The 13,599-nt window shown below is 38.7% G+C and overlaps 1 protein-coding gene across 1 annotated transcript in view; it reads left to right on the top strand.

Annotated features, from left to right (window-relative positions):
• LOC126174805 (death-associated protein kinase dapk-1-like) overlaps positions 1-13,599 on the top strand; it is a 286,891-nt gene that overhangs the window by 94,098 nt on the left and 179,194 nt on the right. The window contains exon 9 of the mRNA XM_049921178.1: positions 3,741-3,854. Coding sequence (XP_049777135.1) covers positions 3,741-3,854 — 114 coding nt within the window. The remainder of the gene's footprint in view (positions 1-3,740; positions 3,855-13,599) is intronic.

Below are 13,599 nucleotides of genomic sequence, written 5' to 3'. Positions count from 1 at the left end.
AAACCTCTTTCCTCATTACCTTAGCCAGCTTCATCCTGACCCACAACTTCTTCACTTTTGAAGGCCAGACATACCAACAATTAAAGGGAACAGCCATGGGTACCAGGATGGACCCCTTGTACGCCAACCTATTCATGGGTCGCTTAGAGGAAGCCTTCTTGGTTACCCAGGCCTGCCAAACCAAAGTTTGGTACAGATTTATTGATGACATTTTCATGATCTGGACTCACAGTGAAGAAGAACTCCGGAATTTCCTCTCCAACCTCAACTCCTTTGGTTCCATCAGATTCACCTGGTCCTACTCTAAATCCCATGCCACTTTCCTTGACGTTGACCTCCACCTGTCCAATGGCCAGCTTCACACGTCCGTCCACATCAAACCCACCAACAAGCAACAGTACCTCCATTATGACAGCTGCCACCCATTCCACATCAAACGGTCCCTTCCCTACAGCCTAGGTCTTCGTGGCAAACGAATCTGCTCCAGTCCGGAATCCTTGAACCATTACACCAACAACCTGAAAACAGCTTTTGCATCCCGTAACTACCCTCCCGACCTGGTACAGAAGCAAATAACCAGAGCCACTTCCTCGTCTCCTCAAACCCGGAACCTTCCACAGAAGAACCCCAAAAGTGCCCCACTTGTGACAGGATACTTTCCGGGACTGGATCAGATTCTGAATGTGGCTCTCCAGCAGGGATACGACTTCCTCAAATCCTGCCCTGAAATGAGATCCATCCTTCATGAAATCCTCCCCACTCCACCAAGAGTGTCTTTCCGCCGTCCACCTAACCTTCGTAACCTCTTCGTTCATCCCTATGAAATCCCCAAACCACCTTCCCTACCCTCTGGCTCCTAGCGCTGATAACCTCGCTGTTGTGCGCCCTAAAACACCAATCTGGCTCCTACCCCTGTAACCGCTCCCGGTGTAAAACCTGTCCCATGCACCCTCTCACCACCACCTATTCCAGTCCTGTAACCCGGAAGGTGTACACGATCAAAGGCAGAGCCACGTGTGAAAGCACCCACGTGATTTACCAACTGACCTGCCTACACTGTGAAGCGTTCTATGTGGGAATGACCAGCAACAAACTGTCCATTCGCATGAATGGACACAGGCAGACAGTGTTTGTTGGTAATGAGGATCACCCTGTGGCTAAACATGCCTTGGTGCACGGCCAGCACATCTTGGCACAGTGTTACACCGTCCGGGTTATCTGGATACTTCCCACTAACACCAACCTGTCAGAACTCCGGAGATGGGAACTTGCCCTTCAGCATATCCTCTCTTCTCGCTATCCGCCAGGCCTCAATCTCCGCTAATTTCTAATTTCAATTTGCCGCCGCTCATACCTCACCTGTCTTTCAACATCATCTTTGCCTCTGTACTTCCGCCCTGACTGACATCTCTGCCCAAACTCTTTGCCTTTACAAATGTCTGCTTGTGTCTGGGTATATGCGGATGGATATGTGTGTGTGTGTGTGTGCGAGTGTATACCTGTCCTTTTTTCCCCCTAAGGTAAGTCTTTCCGCTCCCGGGATTGGAATGACTCCTTACCCTCTCCCTTAAAACCCAAATCCTTTTGTCTTTCCCTCTCCTTCCCTCTTTCCTGACGAGGCAACCGTTGGTTGCAAAAGCTAGAATTTTGTGTGTATGTTTGTGTGTGTTTGTGTGTCTATCGACCTGCCAGCACTTTTGTTTGGTAAGTCTCATCATCTTTCTTTTTAGATATGTTAATTACTTTCGAATTAATTAAGGGCTGGCTCTGCTAACATGGTTTTGAATAGAGCCAAATAAATACTTAAAGATTGCTAGTGTTTCATCTTCCAAATGTTTATAATTATTATATAATTTATATTTGTTTATAAGTCAACAGTAGAATTTAAATCACGAAACAATTACTGATTTCTCCCTGTAATATAAGATACTAACTAGGAATAGTCAAAATAAATTAGAAAATCAATTACGTTCATAAATCTAAGCACAAAATTAGATCTGGTGTTATATTCTTTAAATCTGAGGGTCACTCTTTCTCTTTTATGAAAATGCAGATTATACTCACCTATGTTAATGGCAATTAATTCAAAAATGAGAAAATGAATTTTAAGGAGGCAGATGGCAAAACAAGAGGTGAAGTAAAAATATCCCAGCTTGCTTCGTCACAGAAGGAAAATCAATAAAGATATTGGGCGTCTGGCATTTGTTGATAATCTTGCTATGCTCACAGAAACTGCAGTAAAGCAAATCAAGGTCCTTAAAGAGAATGTCAAAAGATGATACTACAGGTATCTTTCAAGAAAACAGGATGCATACCAAACCAAAATGATGCACAACAAAAGAATAAGACAAAATATGCTGAGATTAAAAGAGTTCACAAATTCAAGTATCAGTGGGAGATGATGCAGGCAGATGGGATAGGGAAAGAATCTCAAGGACAGATAAATTGAAAGATAAATAAAGCATTCTGGAAGATTGGAAACATCTAAAATAAATCATGGCTATTGTATAATGTAAAGTGAGACATTACAACACTACCGTCAAACCAGTAACCTCATATGCATCAGAAATGTCATGGATTGGAAAGGTACACTAGAAAATACAAGAAACTAGAGAGAAGAATCATCAGACAAATCCTAGAGCTCAAGAAGACAGGAGGCGGCTACAGATTGTGGAGTAGATGAGAGATGGACAGATATCTAAAATAGTACATGACTTGAAAAAAACATTAACTGAAATTTTATGGGTATATCGAGAGAATGCCAGGACACCAAACGTATTAAACAAATCTTGGATTACACAAAATGCGTTAAGAAAATGAAGTGGGTCACAGAAGCCAGGGAAGACCTGAAGGATGCCAGCATAACAGACTCAGATATACAGGATAGCCACACATTCAGCCACAAAGTACTGAAGTAGAATGTGAGGCAAGAGGTCGAGAAATTCCAGATTGGAAGAACTTGGTCAGGAGAAAGAAAGATAGTGCATGGTGAAAAGATGAAAGAAGTGTGGCACCTGAGAAAATTTCATGTCAAGTTAGCACTTTGTGTGATCCTCTAGCAGCCTATATGTTTATAATAACACTATCAGTAACACTTAAGCACATAAAGGCAGGAATATGCATGTGGATAAAAGAAAAAGAAATGAATTGTATCTTTTATAAGTCAGAAATATTCTCCTTTTTTAAAATTTTAAACAGTTTGGATTTTTACAATATGCCAGTGTAAATTTATTATAAAATATAGTACCGTACAGAATGAAATAAATATTAACTGCTAGTGAAATAAATATGTGAATTTTGTTAATATGCATGATTTTTCCACATTAAATGAACAAAGAAAAGTTTTGTGAAAATTTGTATAAGCTTCAGTCTGATTCTGCAGATTTTTAGTATGGAGACTTCAGCACACACCTACCAAATCCACTTGCCAATCAGTTGCAATTATTAGGGTTTGAGTGACTCAGTAAACTTCATTTTCTTGACATCTATAGTGTGTGAAACAGTTGTCATCCCTTTATTCCTCCCAAACCCCTTCCAGTGACGGAAATACATTTAGACTTTCTTCCAAATCCATGACTCACAATTACTGGCCTCAGTCTCCTTTAAAACTGGCCTCATGCTGTTACATTTATCTGACAAGAAGCTGTTCCCAGCATGTAAAGTAAATTTCTTAATCCATCAAAAAAAGTTTAATACCAAGTATAAAAAAATATTTATGTAATTATTTTCTTTCCAAACAGGATGGCGATAATTTTGTTGTGTCTGCACTGAACAGTGCTGCAGCCTCTGGTAATGTGGAAGGTCTTCAGAAATTAATGAGTCTTACAAAAATCAGTTTAAATGTCTCCAATAAGGTATGAACTCTGATAAACCTTTACATTGTGTTGTTCTCTACTGTATTTTAATTTTAATTTTGTCAAGTAAATTGTGCTCTCCCTCTCCCTGTCCCTGTCCCTGTCCCTCCAACAAACAAACACACACACACACACAAAATCACAGTGTAAAGTGTATGTTCACAGTTAACTGTTTTTTTACCAATTGTAGATCAGTTATTCAGATAGGTTAATGCAATTTATATTTTCAGGATAGCGCAACTATTGACTTGTCCATGTGTACAAAAACATTTGTGAAAGCTGCAACATGTGCAGGTGATGAACATGTGATCAAGATTATAGAACTGCAACCGATCTCTTACTTTGAGAAATGAATACTTTGTTTAGTCCGTGTTTATTGGAATGTGAGTCTCTGAACATCATGGTATGGAATCAAAGAAAATCACTGGTGTTCTTGGAAAATATCACTCCATGATGTTTGTAATCACCATTGGGTGCTGGAGAATTGTGATAAATAAATTTCCATCCAATCATATACAAGATATGACTGATGGGCAAAATGTCTGGCAAACATATAGCTCAAGGAGAAAGTGGTAGGCTAGCTGTCATTCTGTGGAAGAGGAGCATTGTTGTTCTGAAGTACAGTTTGTGGATGTGGTTGAAGAAACTGGATTTCTTTCGGCTCTGAAGCATTTCATATAGAGTTAGTTGCTGATGAGATTACATACAATGTGTAGAAGTGAAGACAATAGTGCCACAAACTGTTGCTCTCAGCATATGCTCAAAGCCCACAAAAAAGTGAAAGCCACCAGAATGTAGTTCATCACAGTAGCTTCGTACACATTTGTGGTCATCATCATCATACAGATTAAAGTAACACATACAAAAAGCAGACATTTTGTCACTTAATTTCACAGCAATCATATTCCCCTGTCTGTTACAGTCCAGGGCATGTGTTATTTCTAGACATTGGCAGTTGATGTTGGTATATATCCAGCTCACAACAGATTATACAAAACAGTCAGTGCAGACAGCATACACTTTTTACAGTGTTTTAGAATGAAACCAATACTATAGATGGAGTTACTGTGTTGCAGATAATAGGTGAAGATCTCTCATGATGATTAGTCATGGTTAGGCTTTCACTCATTGATGTATATAAGCTTATTCCTTCTGCTGCCACTGTACTTGTATCACTGTTGTAGAAGTGTGCCATGTATAAACACAAATGTCACAGGATGACATAGCCATTTCCTGGAGGTCAATCATTCTGTCCCATTCAAACTTGGCCTCATACTGATAGTGCTTCTGTTTGAACTTTAGGCATGGTGACACTTGCTTCCCCTTCCCCCTTTTCACTGTGTTTGAAAGCTAATAAATGAACAAACTTAGTGTAACATTGACATTTCTGAAAAAAATCTGTGGAGGTCTTTGCTATTTCTATGTGTACACCAGTTCTTTTGCACCCTTAATCACTTACTTACGATACACAGCTCAACACATCATCTGAGTTTGACTTCATTGTCTCATTCTCCCTGACTCTTACAATTTTCACAAAAATTGATGTATACACAAACCAGTGAAGTTAGGTTTCTTTCTTTCTTTTTTTTGTTTAAAAAAAAAGTGTCTTGCATAATGTAAAGCTGAGCATCCTACTGCCTCACTAAGCTTCATCCTATTGAAGGGGGTATGCCCTTATGCTCCTCATAGCTCTGAAATGATACAGACAGCCAGTTATAAGGGGACTTCCATTTTAATGTGGGCAAAGAACCATGCTGTAACTTGGCATCATTCACTGACACAAATCAGTCTCACAGATGAAGAAAAAAACTGGGACCATTGAGGATTGAACCACAAATTTTTGGATTCAATGTCTGACACTTACGTTCTCAGCCACCAATTCACATATAGCAATAGTATCACCATCAGGATTTCCTTCCAGCGAGTCAGGTAGGGACTTTGTGCACCATATGATGTGAAGACATTGAAAGCAATAACATGTTTTAGTCCTGTGCTGGCCTACTAAGCCTAACACAGCTGAGGATTTTCTTTCTGGGCTAACTCCTGTAGCCTTTGAAGACCCTTTTTGCCCCCAGGTCGTGGTTCCTCTCCTCATTAGCCCTCATAAAGGAGAGCGTACCTTCTCCACCAACTATGCCTTACCAAAGGTACTGTTTTCTGCCAAAGTTGCCATTAAGGACATCACCATAACCCTGGCAAGGAACCTGTTTTTGGTCCTTGAGAGGTATTTTATTTCCCTATTTCCCTCAAATCCTCTGAAAAAATCCACTCAGCCTCTGCCCCCCCCCCCCCCCAAAAAAAATCAGTCACCTGGGATGCGCCATATAGTGGAATAGATAATCCCCGATGGGATAGCAGCAGCAGACAGCAGCAATTTCTTGGCCTTTGGAATTGTTAAAAAGTCAGAGTTTTAGAGAATAAGATAAAAATATCTATAAGAAGATTAAGTCTACCAGAATTCAAGAGTTAAGTGTGACATGACCAGCTAAAGATTAGCCACAGCTATGATCACAGGAATATCAATATCTCTATGAATATCTGTTTTAAGGCTATAAGACTTCTGCTGAAAGATAGGCCTTAATAAAAATTCTTAACAGTGTTTTATAACAGTGTATTCAGTTATACCAATTTAACTTCTGTTAGCCCCTTGTGTAATTAAATCATGCACAATCATCCAAGGTACTCTGATTTGGAGACAAATGCAAGGTTTAAACCAGAGGCTCAGACAATTTTGTTGCAATCTTGGATGCAGGCCCTGACCTCTGCTGTCTGGGAGAAAATAGATCAGGTGTGTGCTACATTATGCACACATAATTTTTTTGATAGTACAGAAATCACTCCACAGGCCTGATAAGACACATTCTGGTTTGAGACAGGGAAGAATAGTATGCTCATTAATTAAAGAGAATAGCATTTGTCATGGCATATCAAGGGTAGGAAACATCAATATAGTATCAGTTAATGGCAGGAATGTCTCTGGAAAAGTCCCAGTACTAATCTTGCTTATAAACAGTAACAATGCCCATGTAGTACTAGATGCAGAAATATGCTTGAAGCCTGATGTTAATATCAATGAAATTTTAAATTCTGACTGGAACGTGTATCTCAAAGATAGGTTGAACACCAGTGTTGGAGGATGATTTTAGCTGTAAAAAGTATTATCGTATTTAGTGAGGTTTGATAGACCCCCTGCCTCAGAAGGAGTTGTGGTGGAACGTTTGAGGGGAAACTTGGAGAATATTTTGTGTAAATTTCCTTGTTATGTCATTATATTAAGTGAAGATTTCAATGTACCTTATATAGATTGAGACTAAAGTGATTAAGGTAAGTAGTACAGACAGGGAATCATGTTAAATTGTTCTCCCCTCTGACACAAAAGTTTGAGCTGCTAATCAGAGAAACAACTTGTGAAGGCCACATATTAGCTCTCCTCGTCACTGATGGGCCTGAAGTTTATGACTCAATGTGGAACAGGGAATCAGTGCTCATAAGGCCATTACAGCATCACTGAGTACAGTTGTAACTTAGGATGTAAAGAAAAGTAGGAGGATATTTCTGCTAAGCAAGAGAGACAAAAACAGATTTCAGATTACCTGAGTGGCCAACATAAAAAATTCCTCTCCAGGACTGAAAGTGTAGAGCAACATAGGACAGTGTTCAAGAGTATTGTATAATATGCCTTAGACAGGAATGTGTCAAGCAACGCTTTGAGGGATGGGAAAAATCATAAATTATCTCTTATATCTGTATTGACAAATGCCTTCATAATCTGGATGGAGGATGCCCCAGATTACGGTGATCCGGCTTATGGGTAATCATATTCCCAGGTATAATTGAGTGTGTTTGGTGGTCAGATAAAAGACACCTGTAAATTTAAGTGGGGAGTTGACATGTATTTTATGTGATGATGAGATGAATGTGTTAAACTTTTAAATCATTATCAAACAATGGAAAATCCAGGATGGAATGTAATAATATTATGAAAAGGAAAGTTGCTACTCACCATATAGCAGAGATGCTGAGTCACAGATAGGCACAACAAAAAGACTCTCAATTAAAGCCTTTGGCCATTAAGGCCTTTGTCAACAATAGGCAACAGAAACACACACACACACACACACACACACACTCACACACACTTACCTTTGAGAATCTAGGGATAATTAATGCTACACAATACAGGTTTAGGAAGAATCTGTCAACCATTGATGCAATCAACACGGTAGTCAGTTACATCCTCAAAGTTTTTGAGAACAAAGGCTTTGCTCAGGTCTCATTCTGTGACCTAAGCAAGGCCTTCGACTGTGTTGAGCACACGCCACTACTAGAGAAACTAGAATTCTACGGCATCAAAGGAAACAGTCTCAGACTATTAAAAGCTTACCTCAACAACCATAAACAGGTAGTTTGTGTTGGTAAGGAAATGTCAAACATAGAAAATGTTAAAGTAGGTGTGCCTCAGGGATCTGTACTGGGGCCCTTCCTGTTTCTGATAATGATCAATGACCTCCCCTCGTTTATTAGATCCACCACTGTATTGTATGCAGATGATACGACTTTTCTTCATGGCAGTAACAATCTTGATGATCTTAAAACCTGTGCTGAAAATACACTCAATAATGCAGCATATTGGTTCAGAGCAAATGGTTTCCTGCTAAATGAAAATAAAACTCAGCAGATAATCTTCACTCTAAGAGACAAGCCACTATCTGATGACCCTAGTTCTGTTAAATTCCTGGGAGTTTATTTAGACGAAAAGTTATCCTGGGGCCAACATGTAAACTATATTAGTAGTATGCTATCTAGAGTAATTTATTTATTAAGACAACTCAGAAATTGTGTACCTGAAACATAGATCAGATCATCTTATTTTGCATTTTTCCAAAGTATAATATCCTATGGCATTATCTTGTGGGGTAACTGTAGTCATATACATGTCATCCTATTATTGCAGAAGAAAGCCATTAGGATAATTACAAATTCTTCACATAAGGCTCACTGCAAACCCTTATTTACCAAACAAAAAATTATGACTGTAATAAACCTCTATGCATACAATGTCTTAATCTTTACGAAGAAGAACCTACAAGATGTGAAACATAGAGAAAATGTACATTGTTACAACACAAGAAGCATCAAACACATATACATGCCTTACCACAGGCTATCAAAATCAATGAATAGCTATGAAGTCACAGGGCACAAACTATTTAATAAGCTGCCACATGCCATACAGGATCTTCCTGAACATACATTCAAAGAAAGACTGCATGAATGGTTTATTGCCCACCCATTCTATGATATCAATGAATTCTTCAACTGTAAAAAACAGTAATCCAACAGATGACCCACTGTACATTTATTGTAATATAAGATAAAATATTTCAGTAGTCAATACCTTATCACACTGTATTATAAATTGTAACTTCATTTGACGTTGTCAATTGCTGTAATGGCCTAAAGACAATAAAATCTTTATTATTATTATTATTATTATTATTATATGTTTAAAAATTTGTTAAAAATTTCTAATATTATTTTTGATAAAAAAGATGAGATTTTTCTGGATTTTTTGATGTTTCTTTTCTTTGTTGTCTCAGATCTTCTAAATGTTCTTTTTTTTTTTGGACAATTCTATCTTCTCAATTTTTGAGAACTTTTTTCCAGTAATTATTCATTCTCTTTGTCCCACCATGTCTTCTTTTTAATTCCTGACCAATCCTAAAGTTTTCTCTACTGCTTTACCAATTTGTACATGGAGTTCATGCCAAACCCATTTTTTGTTGTCTCAATTTCTTCTCTGATTTTTTCTGCATTTTCTGCCTTAATATTAACTGTAGTGGAGTTGTATCTCATTACTTTCTCGGTTGTATTTTTTGTTTTAGGTGGGGAAATCATATTTAATCATACAGAGATAATGATCTGAATTAGATTCCCCATTTCTGATCGCTTTAACATTCATAATTTCTGTAACACTCTTTTTAGATATGGCTATGTGATCCAGCTGAATTCCCCAAGATTTGGATTTGTAGATATCCAGTTTCGGCTTTTCTTGGTAGTTTGTGAAAGTGTGTGGACATAAGTTTTAATGGGAACATTTTACACATATTGAATGCTCTTTCACCATTTTGTTCATTCTTAAGCATGTACAATTTTTTTTTTTCCTAGCTTGTGCACTGGTCACCAAGAAGTATCTTAACATTGTTTTTAGACAAGTTGGAGATTTCATGTTGTAAAACATCCCAAAATTGATTTACTTTCTGCAGATTACTACTACTGCTACTACTACTACTACTACTACTATTATTATTATAACGATTGTTCCCCTTTAGGAGAGTGATTGAACTTGAATTCATAATTTCATCTTCGGATGTTTTTCTTCTTTGCTTCCCAAAACCTCCTCATCCTCTCAGAATGCTCCTTCCTCCGTTCCTCTGTCCATTTTTTACCAGGCTGACGCGATGTTCTTTCCCCAAACTTCACACTTGTGATCTTATGCCGGCACTCGGTGCGATCTTCGAGATTTTTTATGTTGATCTGCTGTAGATCCCTCTGGACCTCTTTCAGCCATTCTGTGCCACATTTACTCCTTGTTATAATATTGAATAATTTCTTTGCTGTTCTGGAGTCTTCCGTCCTGTAGATGTGTGTATAAAATTTGGCTCGGCGCTTTCTGATTTCATCTGTTACTATGTTGATCTTTCTATAGAGTTCGTTTTGTGGTCTCTTCATCCAAATGCCATTTTTGTTGATTGGACCATAAATCTTCCTGAGAATTTTTCTTTCCCGCTTTTGTATTTCCTTAATTTTTGAATGACCATCAATCACCATTGTTTCAGCTGCATAGATTGCTTCTGGAAGAATCACTGTTGTATAGTGCCTTAATTTTGCGTCTGTCGAAATGCACTTCTTGTTGTAATGCATCCATGTTAGCTTGTAGGCCTTCTGGAGCTTGGTGATTCTTTGTTCATTGGCAATTCGGTTTAATCCTGAGGACTGTATAGTTTCACCTAGGTATTTAAAATGGCAGACTTGTGCAATTTTACCATATTTTGTTATTAAAGGGGATTTATTTTCTGGCTGCCTTTCCATATATTGGGTTTTTTCATAAGATATCTGTAGTATGGTTTTTTGCGAAATTTCATGTAGTTTTTCCATTGCCTGAATCACTTCTGTTCTGTTATTGGTGATAATTGCAATATCGTCAGCGAAAGCAAGGCATTTGACTTTAATTCGGTTCTCTTTCTTGATACCAATTTGGATACCCTTTACGTGAGGTTCCCATTCCCTGATTATCTTTTCTAGAACAATATTGAAAAGGATTGGGGATAGTCCGTCCCCCTGTCAGACTCGAGATTTGATTTCGAAGGGTTCTGATACTTCGCCCATGAATTTCACTTTGGCCGTTGCTCCTGTAAGTGTCTGTTCTGTGATTTTTCGTGTCTTTTGGTCGATCCCACATTCTTCCATGATTTTAGACAGGGTTCCACGGTCCACTGAATCATATGCTTTCCTGAAGTCGATGAATGTAACTACTGTGTTTCTGCATTTCCTCATTTGTAATATTGTCTTTAAGCACCAGATCTGTTCTGCACATGAGCGTCCTTTTCTGAATCCGGCCTGGTATTCACCAATTAGTGTATCTGCTTGGGATTCTATCCTGTTTAAAAGTGCTTTGGAAAGGATTTTGTGAGCGACTGGGAGCAGGGAAATTCCTCTGTAATTGTTCATGTCTGTCTTGTCACCCTTTTTGTGTAGCGGGTGAATTAGAGCGCATTTCCGGTCCTCTGGTGTCTGCTCCATTATCCATATGTCTGACATTATATGATGTAATTTCTGCATAAGTATAGGATCGTTTAGTTTCCAGAACTCAGCAATGAACCCATTTTCTCCTAGTGCTTTGTTATTTTTCAACTGCTTGACTATCTCCATAATTTCTTCAAGATCCGGGGCATGTGAGTCTGGGTGTGTGAATACTGGAGAAGAGAAGACAAGTTTTTCTTGGGGTGGTTCGCAGTTGAGGAGGGAACTGAAATATTGGGCTAAGATTTTGCAGTTATTTTTCGTGTTGGTTTCTAAAGAGCCATCGGGTTTCTTGAAGCACAAGCTAGGCGCTTGGTATCCCTGTAAGTTTTCTCTGAAAGTCTTATAAAAATTTCTTGTATTATTTTTGATGAAATCCTGCTGGATTTCAGAGAGTCTATTGTTGTCATATCCCCGTTTTTCTTTTCTAATTATTTTTGAGGTCTGTTTTTGGGTTTTAAGAAAGTTCTCCCAGTTTTCTTCAGTTTTGCGACTGCTAAATTTTTTCCATGCAGTTATTCGGTTGTCGACTGCCTCATCACAGGTTGCATTCCACCAGCGATGTTTCCTGTTGCGAGGGGGTTGTCTTAATTTGAGGGCTTCCTGAATTTTCTCTGTTAGTTTCTTCCAGTCTGTTGGTTTTTCCTGATTAATTTGCATGATGATTTTTTCTTTGTTGAGTTGCAGATATTCCGGATCTGGTTTGGTACTTTTGGGTAGCCTTTTTAGCATTCTGTTGGGTTGGAATTTTGTTTTTATTTGGAGAAGATGATGATTTGATTCAAAGACACCTTTGCGGGTTCTGATGTTTTGAATTTCTTTTATGTTTTCTTTGGAAATTGTGACATGGTCTGTTTGGTATTCACCCTATCTAAGACTGGGTGATCTCCATGTGGTTAATTTATGTGCAGGTTTTTGAAACTGGGTACTCATTATTTTAAGTCCAAAGTTTCTGCAGAAGTCGATTAGTTTTTCACCATTCTTGTTGGTACGTTTGTGTTTGGTGTGGGGTCCAGTGGTATCTCTGAATTTTTTTTCCTTCCCTAATTGTGCATTAAAATCGCCTACTAAGATTTTCACATGGTGCCTCGGTACTTTATTTGTTGTTTTTTCTAGTGTTTCCCAGAAATTGTCCACTGTTTCAGGGTAGATTTTATTGTGGTGATTGTGGGGGTGTGCACATTGATCAGAGTGTATGCTTTATTAGCTGATTTTACTGATAACAGGGAGACTCTTTCATTGGGAGACATGAAGTCAATAACTGAGTTGTGTACGGAAGTGTGTACGGCGAATCCTGTTCTGAAAAGTGGTAGTTTGTCTCTTACTTTTATGGCAGGTTTGCCCTTGTAGATCCTGTAATTCTCTGTGTTAAAGTATCCTTCATCTGTGAATCTTGTCTCTTGCAGTGCAGTGATTTTCAGGTTAAATTTTCCCATTGCGTTGGTAAGTTGCTTTAATTTGCCTGTTTTAGTGAGGGTGTTCACATTAATTGCACCAGTAAAATTTTTATGTTTCGTTTTGAGAGTATGAGGTGTTTTTGAGAAGCTCCGATTCTTCTCCGCATGGTGTCCCAGATCCCCCAGAATCCAATGATCAGGTGAATCCAGTCTATCGACTGGTGCCTGGGGTAGTTACTCTGTGGTCATCTTTTCCATCATGCGTTCAAGTTGAATTTTAGTTTTTGTGGTGATCTCTCTTGAGACCACAGGTATACGACTCGATTTTTGAGTTCGAGAAGATTTTGTGCAGCCGCCTCAACTAGAGGAACAGACGCTGACCACTGGCCGCCAGATGCTGAACAGACACCACTGGGTTTATTGGTTTTTGGTCCACCCTGGGTATTTCATTTCCCCAGTACCACCTATATCTAGGAAGTTTTCCCCTATCCGCCACCCGGGGAGGCGCCCGATGGCGGTACCAACAACCCCACACGGGACTACTA

The sequence above is a fragment of the Schistocerca cancellata genome, chromosome 3 (assembly GCF_023864275.1).
Source record: "Schistocerca cancellata isolate TAMUIC-IGC-003103 chromosome 3, iqSchCanc2.1, whole genome shotgun sequence".
Taxonomy (NCBI): Eukaryota; Metazoa; Arthropoda; class Insecta; order Orthoptera; family Acrididae; genus Schistocerca; species Schistocerca cancellata.
Note: the sequence above shows the minus strand (reverse complement) of the source record. Positions and strands in the feature narration are given on the sequence as shown.